Consider the following 17,873-nt stretch of genomic DNA (forward strand, 5'->3'; position numbering starts at 1 on the left):
CGATTTGTTTTGTTGTGTCCGTGAAAGCAGCATGAAAATTGCTATTCTCCGGTTTTGTTTTGATTTCGGTTCATCTGTGTGCTCAAGGTGAGTTGTTTTCTCTGTAAATCAAAGCTATGGCTTCATTGCAGGTGGTGGGAGGATAGACAACACACCACAGGTTTCATTTCTGATCCTGGAGTAGAAAACGTGTTGTGTTCGTCCGCTGAGAAACAACAATCTCACAGTGCAACACCAGTCGTAAAAAACACGTTTAATCAGAGATATTAGGAAGATACATTTGGACACAACCTAGAAGCCCAGATTGCATATGCAGTTATTGAGTCTGCATGTAAATGAATTAAAAACGTGGATCAATTATCCAAATATACTGGCAATTAATGTATCGGTGTACACTGAATGTAATATAACACAGTGTGTTCTATGAAATAGTCTATATTATATAAGACATTGTTAAATCTTTGGCTGTTGTACTGGAAATGTAACAACTGTGTTGCTATAATGTGATGCAGAGAAAAATGGTACATCAGTAATATCTCTTTGCTGCAACACCTGCTAATTTATCATATTTACATACAACCTTCAGATCTGCATTTGTGTTTATACTATTGAGATGAATACATTATTACATTATTAAAACATATTCCTCATCTCTGTGGCATCAGTGATCCATCTCAAATTAAGTTTCCACTATAACTGAAACAAATCGTATGTCAACACTTTTCCACTTATTTACTTTGTACAGGTATGTTTATCTATGTTGTAATTAGACTACTTCTGCTCCTAATGGATGGATGTTTTGCCAGGATCAGGATATCGTTCATCTGTGGTTTTATCCTTATTTCTCACGTTTTTAATTCTCTGTATGAGTACACTAACTCCCAGCAGGACTGCAAAGGTAGTTTCTGCCCCCCCTCGAAAAACGGAGAGGATTGTCACTTTTTACTTTGGGGAGGCATCTGCAGCTTTGTATTTCCAAGGCTCCTAGTTTAACATGTCGATACAGAGAGTCGACCTCTAATGTCACAGCTGGGATTGTTATCCCAAAGAAACAGGGACTGATGGAGCCACAGGGTAATTAACCCTGATCAACAATGTGCTTTTGAAAGGACGTGTCACTGTTAAACATGGACACACCTTTACAACAGAAATGGCAGATTCTCTCCATCTGAGAGTGATCCCTCATTTACTCTGACCTCTGACCTATCTCTCTTTGTGGCCCATTTCCCCCCTCCCTCTTCTGATACACTTCCTCTCCACTCTATCTCTATTTTCTCTAACCCAGTTAGCCCTCATCGTCTCTCTGTTCTCCTCCCTACATTTCCAGGGGTGTCTGTCCCCTTCCCTGCTGCCAAGCTGGATTTCCTGCAGGTGAAACATCTGAAGAGGAAGAGGAAGAGCAACTACAGTGTGAGAGAAACACAGACTCTCATCAGGGAGATCCACAAGAGGAGGGAAGTGCTGTTCTCCAGACAGCAGGTGTGGATTTTCTGGGATGTGTTTCCTCATAGCCAAATTAGTTCCTGTCCTATTCCAGTAGCAAGTATTTGAACTAGCTACTGAAACAAAAACTGCAGAGGTATAATATGAACAGCAGTCACGATATATGTCTGAGGGGGTTTTGATACAGTAAGCTGAAGTCCAATCCGAAAAGGAACATAATATAATATAATAGTATACATATATAAGAGTAAAGCTAGACCAGGTCCATATATTGGTCAATATTAACAGATATCAACGCATACATTGGCCGATAAGTAAAGCTGCAGTACAACCTAAATACCTAAATAAAATTAGGAAGTAGCATATCCAACATAATGCAGTTCCCTTTTCAAATATAAAATGCCCCGTGTTTTACATTAAGCACATTTGTCTTTTTCATTATTTTTTAAGGAGCCAGTGTTTCTCACTCTACACTACAGTCCCACAGCAACTTAATCCTTCATCACCACACTTCACCACCATCATTACATTCTTGTTTCTCTTCTCTCTGTTTGAACAGAACACAGCCATTAATGAGCTGAAGAGACAGGCATGGGAGGAAGTGGCTCGAGGAGTCAATTCACTTGGGGAGGGGGAGCTGCGAACTGCTGCTGAGGTGTGTTTCTTTCTGTGTTCAAATCCCATCTTTAGATACTTACTCCTCCTTTCTTATCTCTTGACTTTCGGTTCTTTTACTCCCACACCTCGCATTGCAGGTGAAGCGACGTTACCTGGATTGCCGCGCCCTGATGAAGAGGAAGCAGCTTCAGGCAGAGCTCTGTCTCTCCTCCTCCTCCTCCTCGTCTCTGGCCCTGAAGACAGAGTACGATCAGTCCTCCCCCGAGCATGAGGCCGCCTCTCTGGGGTCGGGGTGCGACCAGCTGCTGGACCTTTCTGGCTTTCCAAAGGACTGCCACTGCGACTGGCCGGAGCTGGTGGGTCTCAGCGAGCCGAGCGGTCAGGCCATGATGGCACCGCCGGACATGAAGATGGAGGATGATGTCAGTGAATACAGAGTAAGAAACATGACTGCAGCATCATAATGCCTGTGTGTGTGTGTGTGTGTGTGTGTGTGTATTTACTGTAGCAACACAAAACAGAAGGTTTGGCCTTACACCACAGATCCTTCTGTATCTTATTTATTCTGATTAGAGTGCACTAAATCGATTTCCATGTAAATGAGGACAAAATGATTTTTCTCAAACACCTTCATGCCTTTTTAGATACGGAGCTCTTGTTAAAGCCTCTCCTTTAGTGAAGAGCTAAGTAGCCGGTATCTACATGCAAGTCTTTGCTAATGTGTTAATTAGCTTAATGAATGTCCTCATCAGCAGAGGTAGTTATGTTTAATATATCACAGTGATTATGCAACACATGTCGCTCAAGTGGCTCTTGATTTGTCCTTTTGTCCTTTTATTTTCTCACTTTCGATTTACAATCTTTTCTATTATAACCTATTAAAATGATTCATATCCTCAGACGGACAATGCTCAGTAGTATTAGAGGTATTTTTGTTTGTCAAAGCTTGAGACTGTTTATAAACATGGATGGCACACAGCTCCCCGAGGGTCAAGCCAATTCATCTCTATCGCTTCCTGGTGGGTGGCTAGAGTATAGCTTGTAAACCTCGCCTCGTCCATGTTAGAGGACGGACAAATATCAAACTAAAGGATAATTATTTGGATAAATGGGTTTTTAACTCTTTGTTTGATGCAATAGGAGCAATGTGAAACATCATCATCGACAAATGAGACTGACTGGTGATTGGTCGAGCGTGTGTATCAGCAGGACCTCGATACCACGGCTCTATCCACAATCACTATCGTGCATACACCAAGTTATGTCAAAGGCAGCCCCCGAATTCTGGATATTTTATCTTTGTATTTGTAAAGAGGGAGGAAGTGGAGATGCGTCATCCATCTTAATGAACAGTCTATGGTCAGGACAACAGGCTGATATTGCCAGATCAGTCCGTTTCGCATTGTTTTGGGGTCTGAAACAATATAGTATGATAACAATTGCTTGTGTGGGTCATGCCTACATTTCCCATAATGTGATCACCTCTTTTTTTCTATCACAGGATTAAACACCTGTGCCTCCAAGATGATTTTTTCAACACTTGACTCATGAGTTAAACTCAACATATAAAATTAGCTGTCCCTTTAATGGTGTCCCTCTCTCCTTCTCTAGCTGGATGGTGATGGTGATGTGGGAGATGGAGAAGGAGAATTAGATGAAGATGACATTCCCTCCCTCCTCAGCGACATTGAGTCACGTGGCGAAGGGCAAGTCGGCGATGCCTATTCCCACAACGTCCTAGGCACACTCAGCTCTTCCAAGGTCCCGATCTCCACCACCAACAGGGACCTGCCCCTGGCCGCCGCCCTCATGGGGATGCCACCTCATGCACTGGGAGGTCTCACCAGTCATGAAAACATGGGTGCAGGGTTCATGGCGGCTGTTGAGAAGCAGCGGCTGGAGCTGGAGAAGCAACGGCTGGCCGTGGAAATGGAACGCCTGGGTGTGGAGAAAGAGCGGCTGGCGGTGGAGAAGGAGCGACTTCGTCAGACGGATGTGGACCGGGAACGAGTGCAGCTGGAGAGAGAGAGGCTGCAGGTGGAGAGGGAGCGGCTGAGGCTTTTGCTCCTCAGCAGGTCAGAGCCCGCCGACTCCTCTTTTAACCTGCCGCCACAGCAAGGCCCGCCCTCCTCCTCCACGCCTTCCTTATCCTGCGCTCATGAAGGACAGAGGGAGAGAGAGCGGGAAGGCAAAGTGTGGAGGACAGTGGTGGATCTGGACGTGGAGAGGCTCAAACTGGAGAAGGAGAGACTGCAACTGGAGAAAGAGAGACTGCAGTTCTTCAAATTCGAGGCGGGCAGACTGCAGATAGAGAGAGAACGCCTCCAGGTGGAGAAAGAAAGAATGCAGCTGCACAAAGATCATCAGAGCCACTGATGAAAAGACTGATGGGAGAGAAAGTGGAGGATGAAACTGAACAATACTGACAATAACGCAGCAGTTGCATCAGCGACTGCTCCTTAATGAGCCCTACACACATATATCCTTAAAGATGGTGTGCGCCACTTTAATGATTAGTGCCGTTTAGAGTTTGGCCGAGGAGAAGACCGAGATGCAGGGCTGGTTTATTTATGACCATCACAATGAAGCAGTGCCTTATGATGTCTTCATTAAAGGGGCGACGGGACAGGAAAGATGGATTTGTCTGGCACACGCAGCTGCTTATTAGATCAGCATCTCAACCAAGTTTGAGCAGATGTTCAGTGGCCCATCCAGATACACTGATGCACAGAATGTACTGTGTAAAACATGAAATGCTGGTTATAGATTTGCAGTACAACATTTCTAGTGTAGGAATGTTTTAAATGGTATTTATTATATGAAAGAAAGGGATCTGGATGTTAAATGTATCTACTGTATTGGTGCCCGAGTCGACCATATAAATTAGATCCCAGCACTGTTTACTTGTACACTGAGTACTTTATTGCTTTTTATGTATTTCTGTCAAGTTCTTGTTTTGAAGGATCATTTACTTGGGAACAGTTTACTTTGTCCGCCAGTTTTAAGACTTTGTGACAGTTAATAATTGTATTATTTACACCGGTGCTTTTCCTACTTACTGTATGTAACATGTTTGGAAATCTCTTCTGGGAAAAAGGCATATTGAGGTTTGATGCTTTTGACATGAGTATATACGGACTTGGAAAAGAGCCTGAAGAGCTGTGGTGAGCAGCTGCAGGATGTTTACTTTGCATGGTGGGACATTAAAGATGAGAATTGCTTACTTAAAAGTTTTGTTGTGTCATAAACATATATTGTACTTTTACTGGCTAATACAAACTGTATTCTGTTGTTTATGTCGTGACAAAATATTCTTTTTACACGTTGTCCCAGTTAGTCTTTTTAAAGAACTCGTGACCTGAGTGGCATACCAATTTTATTATTTTCTTTTCATTCAATTTACTACATGGTTCCATCCCTGATCAGCATGTATATGTATTTATACAACTTTTTTTCTCCCATGTTACTGAGTTTATAAATGATCTTTCTAAAGTCAAATAAATGTGACTTCCAGATAATCTTTGTGATGATCAGAGGAGAATAAAATCTGAATTTCACATTCAAGCCCTAAAGTGCTGCTTCCGTGGTCCCTGTCTTGCCTTTCTGTTCTCCGCATTGTATCTGAAGAATGATGGCAAAAGAGATTACGAATAAGATTTCAGTTCATGTTCTCTCTGCTGTATTGATGGTCTGCAGGAAACCGATATGATTTGCCAGACCATCAAATCAAGAACATATAAGGAGAAAGAGAAAAATGTAAAAAATCACTCTTAGATTGTAACACTGATAAACTGCACAAAGAGTCGACCTTTGGGGATTTCTGCAAATCTGATCTGACTTTTTAAATTTAAAAACTGTCAAACTGGGGCCACAAACTCTCAAATACAAGAAACTGAAGCCAGCGTGTTTGAGCTGACATAGAGACATCTAAAGACAAGTGAGACCTTTTCAAAATATGAAATCACCTGAGCTTCCACACAAATACAGAGTCAGGAAGAGGAGTCTACTTTTCCATCTGATGGTTACTTTTTCTGTCTGCCTCTATAGAACCACATGTAAAAACGTGTCTTTTTTTCAACCTGGATTTAGATATGCCAATAAAATCCATTAAATTGTTGTGGGAACATGGACTCACTATACATGTGTGTCAAATAGAACATATATAATACTGCATGAGTTATTATATTCAAATCCACATCCTTTCTATTACAGTAATGCAGTATATGATATAACTTGAACCCATCAGAGGAGGGATAGAATATACCGGGCTAAAACTCTGTCCACAGACTGAGAGGCCTTCAGGTCCTCTGGCAGACTGTTCCACAGGGGGTGATGATAAAAGCTACAATCTGGTTGCCCATTACTCGAAGATCTGACTGCTGGTAGTTTAATGGTCTGTGCCCAAGGATCCAAGGTGTCTAATATCCCTGATATCCAGTAGACCCACCTGTCTGAGCTCTGAAAGCAGTTAATGAATCCCACAGGTCGTTCTGAGCAGACGAGCTGCAGAATTCTGAACAATTAAAATTTTACCACAGGTTTTCTTCTTTTTGATACTATTTAAAGTGACTATGAGCATTGTTGAAAGCACTATTATGTGTTATTATAATTATTATTATATCAATACAAAATATAAAATGGTTTATATTTGTACAGAGACTACAATCCTTGTCATCAGATCCAAAGGCAAAAGTGCAACAACAAAAGCAAACAACACAATTATAAAAAAAAAAAAATTGTTTTGTTTTGTTCATGCATGTTCAGATGTGATAGGTCTGCATTCATCAGGATCATCAGTGGTGATTATTAAATGTACCTTGTTAACATAAGCATATGTTGCACATTTAGTTGTATGTCATCTGAGTGGCACAAAAACATCAATGCACTAATGGATTAAAACTGTTTGACGGACATTTTTTAGAGACACACTGGGGATACGCTGCTTTTTACACCCTGCTTCAGAAGACTTACTCAATGTGCATTTAAGAAAGTGCTAAAATATTTCTTCCTCTCTTGATTTTTCTCAGGAACGTGAAGGTGACACGTACTTGACCTGAGCCTGAGGGTCAGTGGAGAAGCAGTAACCATTTTTCACTGTGAAAGAAAATATTGACATTAATCATTCTGAAATCTATCCTGGTTTTTAACAACTGGTTATTAGTTCCATTTGATTCACTCTTCAATCTGAAATGAAAAGATTAATTGTGTACCGCAATTCTCAGCTGTGTTTTTTTGTATTACATTGAGAACTGTACCAGAAGCAACAACACAACAAAACAGCATATGAGATGAGCTGCTTGTGTGACGTGAGTGTTGTTTTCTCTGGGATCATAAAAGACAGAACAGGAAGATGGTCAATGAGAAATCCGGGTCTGAGATTGATTCCCATGAGAGAGGGATGCAGAGAGATGGGACGAGGGAGGATGATGAGACTGGTAGAGAGTGAGAAGGGAGGGGGAATGAGGAGAGGCAGAAAAGATCAGTGCTAAGAGAAGGAAATACAGAGAACGAGTGAGAAGAGAGGAAATGAGCCAACAAAATAAAAAGCTGGAAAGGCCGTTATCACAATTTGCAGTGACAATAACAGAGACAGATTGAAAGTGTATGTGTGTGTGTGTGTGTGTGTGTGTGTGTGTACATGTGCATTTGCAAGCGAAGGTGTAAGGTCATAAGGGGCAAAACCGCCTCAAAATTGTTATTTTGCTTCATCTTTGGGTAAATGGGAAATACTTGTCAGTAATAGCCCAGCATGGGATGTAAGTGGGTGGGAGTGGGAGTGAGATGGGGAATAATGGGAAATGCTTGTCAGTGATGGCTCTGCATTAGGAGTGTTAGGTCTCCATGGATTGAAAAAAGGATCCCAAAAAGTAAAAACACAGCAGGGAATCTTTAACCCTGCTGCTGCTGATCTACAGGAGAGCAGAGATTCCTCACAGACACAGAGCTGCCGATAAGAAACTCTGGAGAAGCTGAAGAAGTCGACTGTCCTTGAAGATATTTCAAAGCCAAGAAGTAATCGATTCCCATTGTGGCTGTGGTTTGAATTGATTCTCCTGATCAATCCTCCACAGGGGCTGTGTTGTAATGATTTTATTTTTTTTTAAAACCATGATGGGTGCAAATATTGTGAAAACAAGAGATTATTGATTACTGAAATATTTTCTGGCCATGTTGGTGGAGAAGCTCTGGGGATTACAATGTCAGTTCATCACCTTGGCCCTGACGAATTATGAAATAATGAAGGGATTGGATGTTCATCGTCCCCAGAGGATGTGAGCTGTTGATGTTGATCATCCTCAGAGTCCTCTAGCGCCATCATGAGGTTGACACTATTTCATATAATGTTTGTCCAGCGCCATCAACGGGTGCCAGACATCTTGCCCTTTTATGCACACATTGTGGTAATAAATAAAACAAAACCCCCGGAAAACCTTTCAGGAATTTGTCTGTAAACACGGCACACAGCCCGGAGGCAGCACTGGACTCATAAATGACCACACAGATTCACACACAGGTTAAGCATCGATGTTTTACTAGAAAAAGAAACAAAATGGAAAGAGAGAAATAAAGGAAGAAATGAACAGTGTTAAAGCCAGCAGTCAGCTTCTTGCTGTCAATGAATGAAATCTTATGTGCTGGAGGTGGCAAAGAAAAAAAAAACACAACCGTGTCATGTACTGTTAAACTGCCTGTGTGTCTGGTCTAGTGATCAGGGTTCGCTGTCTCTCACAAATGTTCCAATTACAGAAACCCACTATTTCTCTCAAGCTGGATGTGCTGCAGTGTTGCTGCACTTATACTCTGCGCTGAGAACAGGTGAAAGTGTGGAAACTGTCCATCATGTTTGCTTCAGACATAAAGATTGAATATGCCGTTTGAAATACTTATAACCTTATTATTATTTATGCTTTTATCTGCTTAGTCTGACTTGAGTACATTTGATGCACGACGCATGTGTTATGCAATGAAACTCAGATTGTCAACTAGTCTCTTGAGTTGTACTGTTCATTTCTAGCCCATTATTATAATTTGTATCCGGGCATAAATCATTTGCACAAAGGGTTATTTCTCGCGGTGGGACAGGAAGGGAGATGAAAGCCGAGGGAGAGAGGAACAGGACACTAAATAAGTAATATTTGAAAGTTGGGACCTAAGGAAAAGGAAAAACAAGGACCGGACAGAAAACGTAATGTTTCCTCCCCACGGACAAGAGACACAGTTCCTACGCAGGCATCATGTAAATGTTCTTATTCCTAAGGTCGACAGTAAGTAGATTTGAAGGCTGCCTTACAGGTTGTAAAAATGTATATTCGATTGATTGCTCATGTCTGGCACGATGAATCAACAAAGTGCAAACCTCCTGAACCCTGGCTTTCAAACTGGACCTGACTCACATTTGGCGAGAAGACAAACAACAAAAAGCACTCAGGTGTAATGCAATGCAACGCAAATGCTACGCTTTTAAAGTGTCAGACAGCCTTTTTTACCTACAGTGCAGAAATCGACAGAGGCCCATCCTCTCGTGAGGCCTGTGTCTCTTTGTACGGACTTCAGTGTTGAATACTGGTGAGTACAAACTGTATCATCCAACAAAGATATTCAGGGATAAAAAACACTGTTAGACAATGAAAAAGAAGTGAATAACCGAACAGACAAACAGGCAAAAACAAAATCATCCAACCCCCTCATGGTGCTGTAGTGATCACTCGGAGTTGACCCTGTGTATGCAGCGGTGTGCGTGCGTTTCTACGTGTTAGTGGGTGTGTGTGTGTCCGTGTGAGTACCAGATGGACATTCAATGTTGAGTAGGACACACACACTGTGGCATATTCATATTCTCAGGTTATCAAAAAAAAAAGAAAAAAGAGCCATATAACAGAATGTAGGCCACAGCCTCTGACAATCAGTGATCAATGTTTTCTATAGCTCTCTATAGATATATATATGTATTTGTATTATATATAATATGTAGATTTATAAAAAAAGATTTGTATCTTAATTACAAGTAGTGGCATTTTCTTCTTATATTCATTATTGCAATGAATTGTTATCTAAGATGATTTAAAAAAGACATGTGAGTTCTGTTTTGCTACGCAGTTATTTACAACAGTTTTAAAAAGCAAGCTCTCTGATACAGAACCTTCCCCCCCCCCGGCCACTGGAAAACACGGAGGATCTTAAATGGCAACCAAACTGTTCATCAGTGTCTGTACTTTTAGAGAAATAGGAATTTGTACCTATGGATCCATATAGTTCAGTTTAAATGAGGTGCACCAGCGAAGACCAGTCATCCTGGTTGGGACAACGCTCTGTTGGCGAGCGTGCACAGAGCAATGAGCTGATTTGCCTTTTTTCTTTTTCTATTTGGATGAATTTTTCACGGAGGCTGAACTTGAATGTTTTTATTCCACATGTTTTAAACATCATTCCATTTCCCCCCAATCGTTCAGACTTCTACAAGCGCCCAGTGCTTCTGTTGAGACGCAATTTGTTAGGTGGCCATTTTAGATCCTCCCACATTTCTCCTTTCCACCACTGAATATACAGCTTGAACCTCATCATCACTATTTATCATTTCTACTGTCATGATAATGCGGTTGATGACTTCATTAATTACTAATGTTTATTTCTTCATTTTTTTCTTCTTTTACAAACCCCTGTGAATTGATTGGCCGAGATTCAGCCAAACGTACGCGTGTCGAGGTTACTTCTGTTCTATGTCGGCTGATTATCTCGCTGCTTTGGGACGAGAGAATCATGGTAGATGTGTGGTAAGAAAGCATTTTCATTCAGTTGGAACAGTCCATGGCAAAGTGGGGTTTGCACAGTCCGAACGTTCAAGCTTTACAGTTTTCTGGTCTTCTAAGGGTGATAATACCTGGCACTCAGTCTTTGCAGGCAAGATAAGATGATTGGCGACCATGATGGCGACGACGACGATGAAAACAAGGTTTGTAGTCTCAGTAAGGCGTTTTCAAGGGGTGTGGCCTAATAGGCCAGCGGTGTCCAATGAAGACGGAGCAGGAGCAGAGTTGTTTGGTTGTCTTTTGTTCTCGTCACCGTCATCATCTTTACCACGATCATCATCATGATCAGTTCGGTCGTCATGTTCACAGCTCATATTTGTATCTATATTATGTCTTTGCTGGCTCTCCTGCTGATTCGTTGATATCAGGATGGTATCCTCCCAAACACAAAGGAAAAAAAGAATGAACGCTGCAGGCAAGTGGGATAGTCACTTGTCCTTTGTTTTCTTCTTTTTTCCTCCGCTGTTCAATACACAGTAGTATTTCACTTGTCTCTTGTAAAATAAGTCAATGGCAACAGGAAAGTGTGATGATGATGAGCAATGTGTGTTTGTGTATTCAAGTGTGTAAAGCTGTGTGTTCTGTGTATTTGAGCTTCGGTAGCTTTATGTGTGTGTGTGTTATATGTGATATGTTAGGATGTGAGAGATTGTACTGTATGCCCGTGTGTGTCCTTGTCGAAGTCACTGTGTGTGTGTTTGTGTGTGTGTGTGTCGTTAAGGCACAACAGGTGTTTTTGGTTTTCAGGGCAGTCCGGAGGAGACCACTGCAAGGCCGTGGTGTCGGAAGGAGGCGTGGCCAGCATGCACGGCTTTGGGGCAGTCTGGCGTCAGGACGCGGCCATTCTCCCCCACACTTCCTGTGATGGATAGACGGGCCTTGTTCCGCATGGCTTCGGAAAATGACAGCTACATGAGGGAGAAAGGAGGAGAGGACGGAGGAGGGATGGAGATGGCAGAGTGGAGAGCTCGTTTAAAAAAAAAAACATGCCGTTGGCAGTAATTGGGCAGTGAATTCAACTCGTGTAAAAACGGAGTCCTCTGCACATGCAACAAAAACACTTCTACATGCATGTGCCGTTACAAACACACAATTACCTCAACAACTAGAAAAGTCTGAGGGTGCATTCAGCCAGTTAAGACGGTTCTTTGAAAAGTTCGATTTTCCCCATTCAACTGTTAATAACTAACAAATTGAGTATTAGAATATGCAAAGATGTTTTGTAACTAAAGGTCATGTGGGTTGTAGTGGAGTTTTCTTGTTATTTCCGTGCAGTGATTCTCATGTAATGTGTTGAATGTATTTTCTATGGAAGCGGAGTCTCAATTCAGGAGCTTCATCCTTCAGAGGCTGCATATGAAAATCAATTGTGTCACATGGGAAAGAGCCTTCGAAATGGGACAGCCCATTTCGAAGGCTCTTTCAAATGCACCTTCGAGTTCGTCCTTTCATCCCGGAGAATCAAAGTCTCCTAACGGTGGACCCTTTCCGGCCCGACCTATCCCAGAATGCATTGGCCTTGGGTGACAAACAGTTTTTTTTTTAAAAGGTAATGGCTGTGCAATGCAACTAGATGTCATCTCTTTAAACAGCTACAGGTACACGTTTCTACTTTCTCGATGTGTCCAATTTTCAGCTCCATTGCAACAGGATGGAGCTGAAAATTCCCACAAGCTCTGATGTCGATCATTGAACACTCAGACTCAGACACGACCATGGAGCGTGTCCACCAAATGATGCTGCCCCTGGATTGAGACACACTTATGTTTACCGGCTGGAAGTCTTTTTTGTCGGTGCAATACTGCATCTGTTACTGCTTTACTAGCACCTACTGTTGATTAGGGGAGTGCATGGCGTGAATGCATCCCCAAACATATAAACATTCAAATATTACCAAGGCTAACACACTGTCAAAACATTAGCACAGTCCTACAGAAAGGTAAATGCAAAAGCAGGCAACAATCAACAAACATGGACAACGTGGACAAGCGGGCTCAGGTTGTAGACATCTGCATTTCATAGGTGGCCATGCATCACTGGGTTCTGGGTTTGAGTGATCACAGATTGAGGTGAGGATTTGAAAGGTTGGGATTTTGGAAGGTGAGGACTTTGGAAAGAGGAAAACAGGAAGGGGTGAGTTTGCTTTCCAGGTGTCCGATTTATAGAGAGGGAGTGACGGACTATACTGCTCAGAGTAGGGTGACACTTCACACAGACGGGCTACTGTGATGGCTGTTCAGTCGCTGCTGTTGGACGAGACCCTCACACCACGGACACTACTTTAAAAGTCTCTCAAGTTTTTATGAAACCCCTAAAGTCCCGACAGATGTCACTTTTTTTATCGTGTTCGCACAAGATAACTACCTTCTGGGATCAAGTTTATGTATATCTGCAGCAGGTGATTCCTGCTGATGACGAGTGCATGTCTCCTGTTATATGACATTGCAAGGTGAAAATAAAACTTGATTGGCTGATTTCTCTGCATCACTGTGCATCTGAAGTTGTTTGAGGCCTATATTCCTTTTCAGTTACATAACTTGTGCGCACAAGATGTTGATTAATGCAAAGGTCAATATCTTGTGCGCTCAAGTTAATTCATTGATATTAACTTGAACGAGACAATATTTAGCGTGCACAAATGAATATCTTGTGCACGCGGGTAATTATCTTGTGTGCACAAATTCAAATGAAAAATCACCTGTCAGAACTTTACAGGGTTTTACACAATCAACGTTAGCATCTACAGACTTTGTAAAAGAAGACATTTTTTGCTTTCATCTTTGATTTATAATTTTTTTTTTTTTAAACTGTTTTTTTTGGGGGGAAAAAAATCAAAAAAATGTCTAAAGAATTTTCATGTTTGACTGTTTTTCAGCAATTTGAACAGGTGACTCGCTGCCAGAAACTGAAACACGAGTTTCCCCTCCGCTTTCACTGAGTACTGTCATTTTGATGTACAGCTCGGTTCCAAACTAAATAGAAAAATGTAAGAAACATCTCAGACCATTTCTTCTGGAACCTTTATTGTTTTAGATGTTCGGACGATATTATTGTATCTTGAGATGAAGCAAGTCAGAATTAAATTCGGTTCCTGAGGATAGAGGTCCGTGTTATTGCTTCTTATTTCAGTCCAAAACGCTTCCACTCCCACAGTGGTTTATTAGTTAGTTATTTTAAATTGGGTACCGTTACCTTCAAACTGGTAATTGCCGATAGTTAGTGCACCACATTTAGCTGTCCTTATTTTTACTCCCCCGTATTGATCCGGCTAATTATCTCAAGGTGATAATCAAAGAGGACTGTATAAGGCCTTGGAGCGGTTTGCTCAGCAGATCATCCAAATGAAATCCACTGTTCCTTTTTTTTGGGGGGGGTTAACGGCCCATGTACATCGATAAACGTGTCTCATGTTTTTTTACAACGAAATCACTAAGTAGCCATTCTATATGAAGTGTTTCATCAATTATTCCTCTGCGTTAACACTAAGGAACTGGGCTGTTTTGAAGATGTCGGGGCTGGAGTGAGTCAAAAGGCCTGTTTGGAGGCTCTAGAGCAGGGGTGCACAACTCCAACTGTATGGATGACGAATACAGGAAACAAGCCACCAGGCCTCGGACAGGTCGTCTCAGCAGCAATTCATGTTTTATGTATTTTCACTGTTGAACATTAAACTCACATTTATATAGTAAATCATTATTATAATTTGTGTTGTTGTTAATGACGACTGAGGTGCTACCATTAATAACACATCTATAAGTGTAAGTTTTATCATTTTCATTATAGCAACCATTCAGACTGAGCTTAAATAAGACAATAAAACAAATATGTGTGATCTCTCTCTCTTTTCTCTCCACCTTTCTTCTCGTCCTCCTTTCAAGTCGAAAATGTTACTTTTGAAATAAAAAAATAAAAAGCTTGTAAATGCAAACATCTCGGGTATTCCAAATTAAACCACCACACATTTTGATAAGCTGGTGTGATGAATTATAGATTAGTACACTATCCCAATATGGGATTGAAGATCGACTATTATCTACAGACAACAATAAAAAGGAATAAAAAACTGCTATGGGGCAAATGTCACCTGAATAGTCAAGATTAAACCAGTATTTCAAGAAACTGTTGTGCAGCAGAAACTTGAGCTGACAATAATCCAGTCTCAACCTGAACACACAGGGTATTTTCTTCACCTCACAAGTTCTGTCTAGTTTTTGGAAATTGCGTTGAAAGTCTAGACATCGTATAAAATGTCTTGAAGTGTTTTTCTTCCTGAGATATCTATCACATTATGGGCAAAAAATAACTTGGCCAGACCCAAATCCACAATGACTGGTGTCCATGTGTTAGCTAATTAATTTGTAGCTGGAAGCAGTCATAGATTTTAATGAGGAACTCCACGCTAACAAACCTTTATGAGAGCAGGGTGAGAAGACTCTAAAAAAATTATAATAGTTGAGCCAAGAAAATACTGAAGCATTAGAATTCATGAAAATTTAGACTTACAGTTTTGAGGTATTAGGATGAACACATTTGTTAAAGTGAATGCTGTTTTTAATTTAGCGCTGTTATCCATACCAGCCCATTATAAAGTTGTTGCCATCAATACAAACTATTTCCAGCAAATGACCAAGCACGTGAATGAGCACATGATCTTGTTCCTACTTTTATAATTGCTAATGGGGTATTTAGAGGTTTTAACACTGTCAGCCAGATAAAACTAGTTACGCAAAACTTTCCTTTCAAGCTTCTGAAGACAACAATGGGCATTGTCACTATTTTATGATATTTCGTGACCTAATAAGGAGAGAAAATTCTGATTTATTGATTATAAAAAATTATTTAGATAGGAATTCTAATTTGAAGCCCTGTACACATACATATAAAAAAATACTGAGGCTGGAGTTGTACATCCCTGCTTGATCAAGAGTTTGTTGATAGCTAAATTACAATGCAGGTGTCTAAGCAAGTCCCCTGCAAAGAGCATCATCCTCATCATCCTCATCATGATCTGCAGCCAAAGACGATGGAACCAAAACTGTAGTCACACACATCTAACCCCATTCTTGCTCGGGGCGAGCTGCTAAAGAATGAAACATAACAAATGATAAGAGAAAATATTTGGCCAATATATGAAACAAAAGAAGCAAAATAAAAAATAAAAAGCTAAATTGGTTCCACAATGCTTGACCCCGTCTCATCACCACATGAAGAACGACACTGGAGCTGCTGCGACAGCCTCCACATGGACAATACAATAATCTACAACACCACCACCATGATCAACACCACCATAACCCCACCTATATATGGGAGCCGCTAAATCCTACCCCTATATCTTGACCCCCTCGGAGCCGTACACGTTGTACCCCTCCCTATAAGTGGCTAGATTCTGGGTGCTGGGGGAGGGGCTGGGGCAGTGGGGGGGGCTAAGGTCCACCTTCATGCGCTTGGCTTCAGCCCGAGACTTGTAGCAGAACTCGACCAGGGCCACCAGCATGGCCAGGCCAAGGCCGCCCACAAGGATGTAGAAGACCCCGGCCACGTTGGACAGGCTGAGAGCCTGGGACGACTTGTCCTGGAGAGAGGGAGTCGTAGTGCGGGAGGAAGTGGGTGTCGTATCGGGGGAGGAGGGGAGGGTCAAGTTCAGGCCGAGTAATGGTGGAGTTGACGAGCGAGTGTCGGGTGAAGGCAAGAGGTGGGGTTAGTTCCGATGAGAAACGGGTTAGTGGGGCCAAGGAGAAGAGGTGGAGTAAAAATTTTGAAAAATTGAATAAAGGTAGAAGAATGACAGCGAAGAATGAGAATGAAAGATGTAAAATGTAAGAGAAGGGAGGGGGCCATGAGTAAAGAGCCAGGAAAAAGCAGAAAGAGACAAAGAAATAGAAATTGTCAGAGAAATTAAAATAATCAGACACAAATTCCAGTATTAAATTGTCACTGCAGTACTATTCTAAATGTATTACTTTACATTATTATGTTATTATGAAATATGACTAAATATTATTATATTCTACTTCTACAACTTTACTATTGTCAGCACCACAACTACTACACACATATATTACAAATCTGGCACAATCATTACTACGAACAATCTACATTTCTACTGCAACACAACAACAGCTTTATTCAGCAATAATTTAACAATTAAGTAAAAAAATTGTGTCAATCACTTTGATTATATGACAGAGCAGGCTTTAATTTGAGCGGTGATGACATTTCTCTGTGGTTTAAATGAGATTTAAAGGCTCCGGTCGCCAGCTCTAAACTGCAACTCCCATGTTCTACATTGTAAAATCTTCCTGTCTTCTATTGAAATGAGAAGTGTATGTATTAGCAGAAAAGCCAATATAAAATATGGTAATGCTTTATTTCAGAGGTCTGTCATTTCCAAATATTTTTGTAAGAAACTGACAAGAACGTTATCATTTGGTTCTAATCACAGGGAAACTAGAGTCAGTTATTGAACTTATAAGTGAGGAAGTTGTGTCGAGCTTATATGCAGCTAACCGGCTCAACTTCGTTAAATTGTTTCCTAACCTGTGGACAAAAGTCCAGTTTTCTTGAATGTTAAGTCGACCTCATGTGCACTCAGGTCTTCATACACTGGTGATTAATTTAAACTGGCCTAAATATTTAAGAGCAAGTGCACATATGTAATATTTGAGCGATAATTAGTATCAAATAATAGGTTTCTTGCACAAAATAACATTGGATTTTGTGAAATAAATATTTACCCGTAAAATAAAGCAATACTTTAAGTTATGGAAATAAATTAATATAACGTAATCCTGTGTAATTTCAAACAAGATATATTGGTAATAGTCAATATTGCCAACAAATGACTACAGACACAATGGTATTCTCGTCTGGTGGATGAGTTACAGTCGACCAAAAATGAGCTAGCGTAATCAAAACAAAAACATGTGAGTGAAAATTGCCTTAAGAGTCCTAATGAGGACTGACTGTAATGGGGATGGGATTGCCACAGATTGCTACAGAGAC

At 41.0% G+C, this 17,873-nt stretch overlaps 2 protein-coding genes across 2 annotated transcripts; one reads left to right on the forward strand and one right to left on the reverse strand.

Annotated features, from left to right (window-relative positions):
- Positions 1-38: 38 nt before the first annotated feature.
- On the forward strand, positions 39-5,579 carry msantd4 (Myb/SANT-like DNA-binding domain containing 4 with coiled-coils; the record flags this gene model as incomplete). The annotated part of the gene is made up of 5 exons (XM_062386780.1): positions 39-87; positions 1,328-1,479; positions 2,003-2,098; positions 2,199-2,498; positions 3,673-5,579. Coding segments are annotated over 5 exons (1,362 nt in total), but the record flags the coding sequence as incomplete, so codon positions are not given.
- Positions 5,580-8,588: 3,009 nt separating this feature from the next.
- On the reverse strand, positions 8,589-16,550 carry LOC133952144 (glutamate receptor 4-like). The gene is made up of 2 exons (XM_062386459.1): positions 16,306-16,550; positions 8,589-11,776 (listed from the first exon to the last, which is right to left on the reverse strand). Exons 1-2 carry the CDS (start codon positions 16,363-16,365, stop codon positions 11,612-11,614), a joined length of 225 nt encoding a protein of 74 aa, XP_062242443.1. The 5' UTR covers positions 16,366-16,550; the 3' UTR covers positions 8,589-11,611.
- Positions 16,551-17,873: the final 1,323 nt, after the last annotated feature.

The sequence above is a fragment of the Platichthys flesus genome, chromosome 4, assembly GCF_949316205.1.
Source record: "Platichthys flesus chromosome 4, fPlaFle2.1, whole genome shotgun sequence".
Taxonomy (NCBI): domain Eukaryota; kingdom Metazoa; phylum Chordata; class Actinopteri; order Pleuronectiformes; family Pleuronectidae; genus Platichthys; species Platichthys flesus.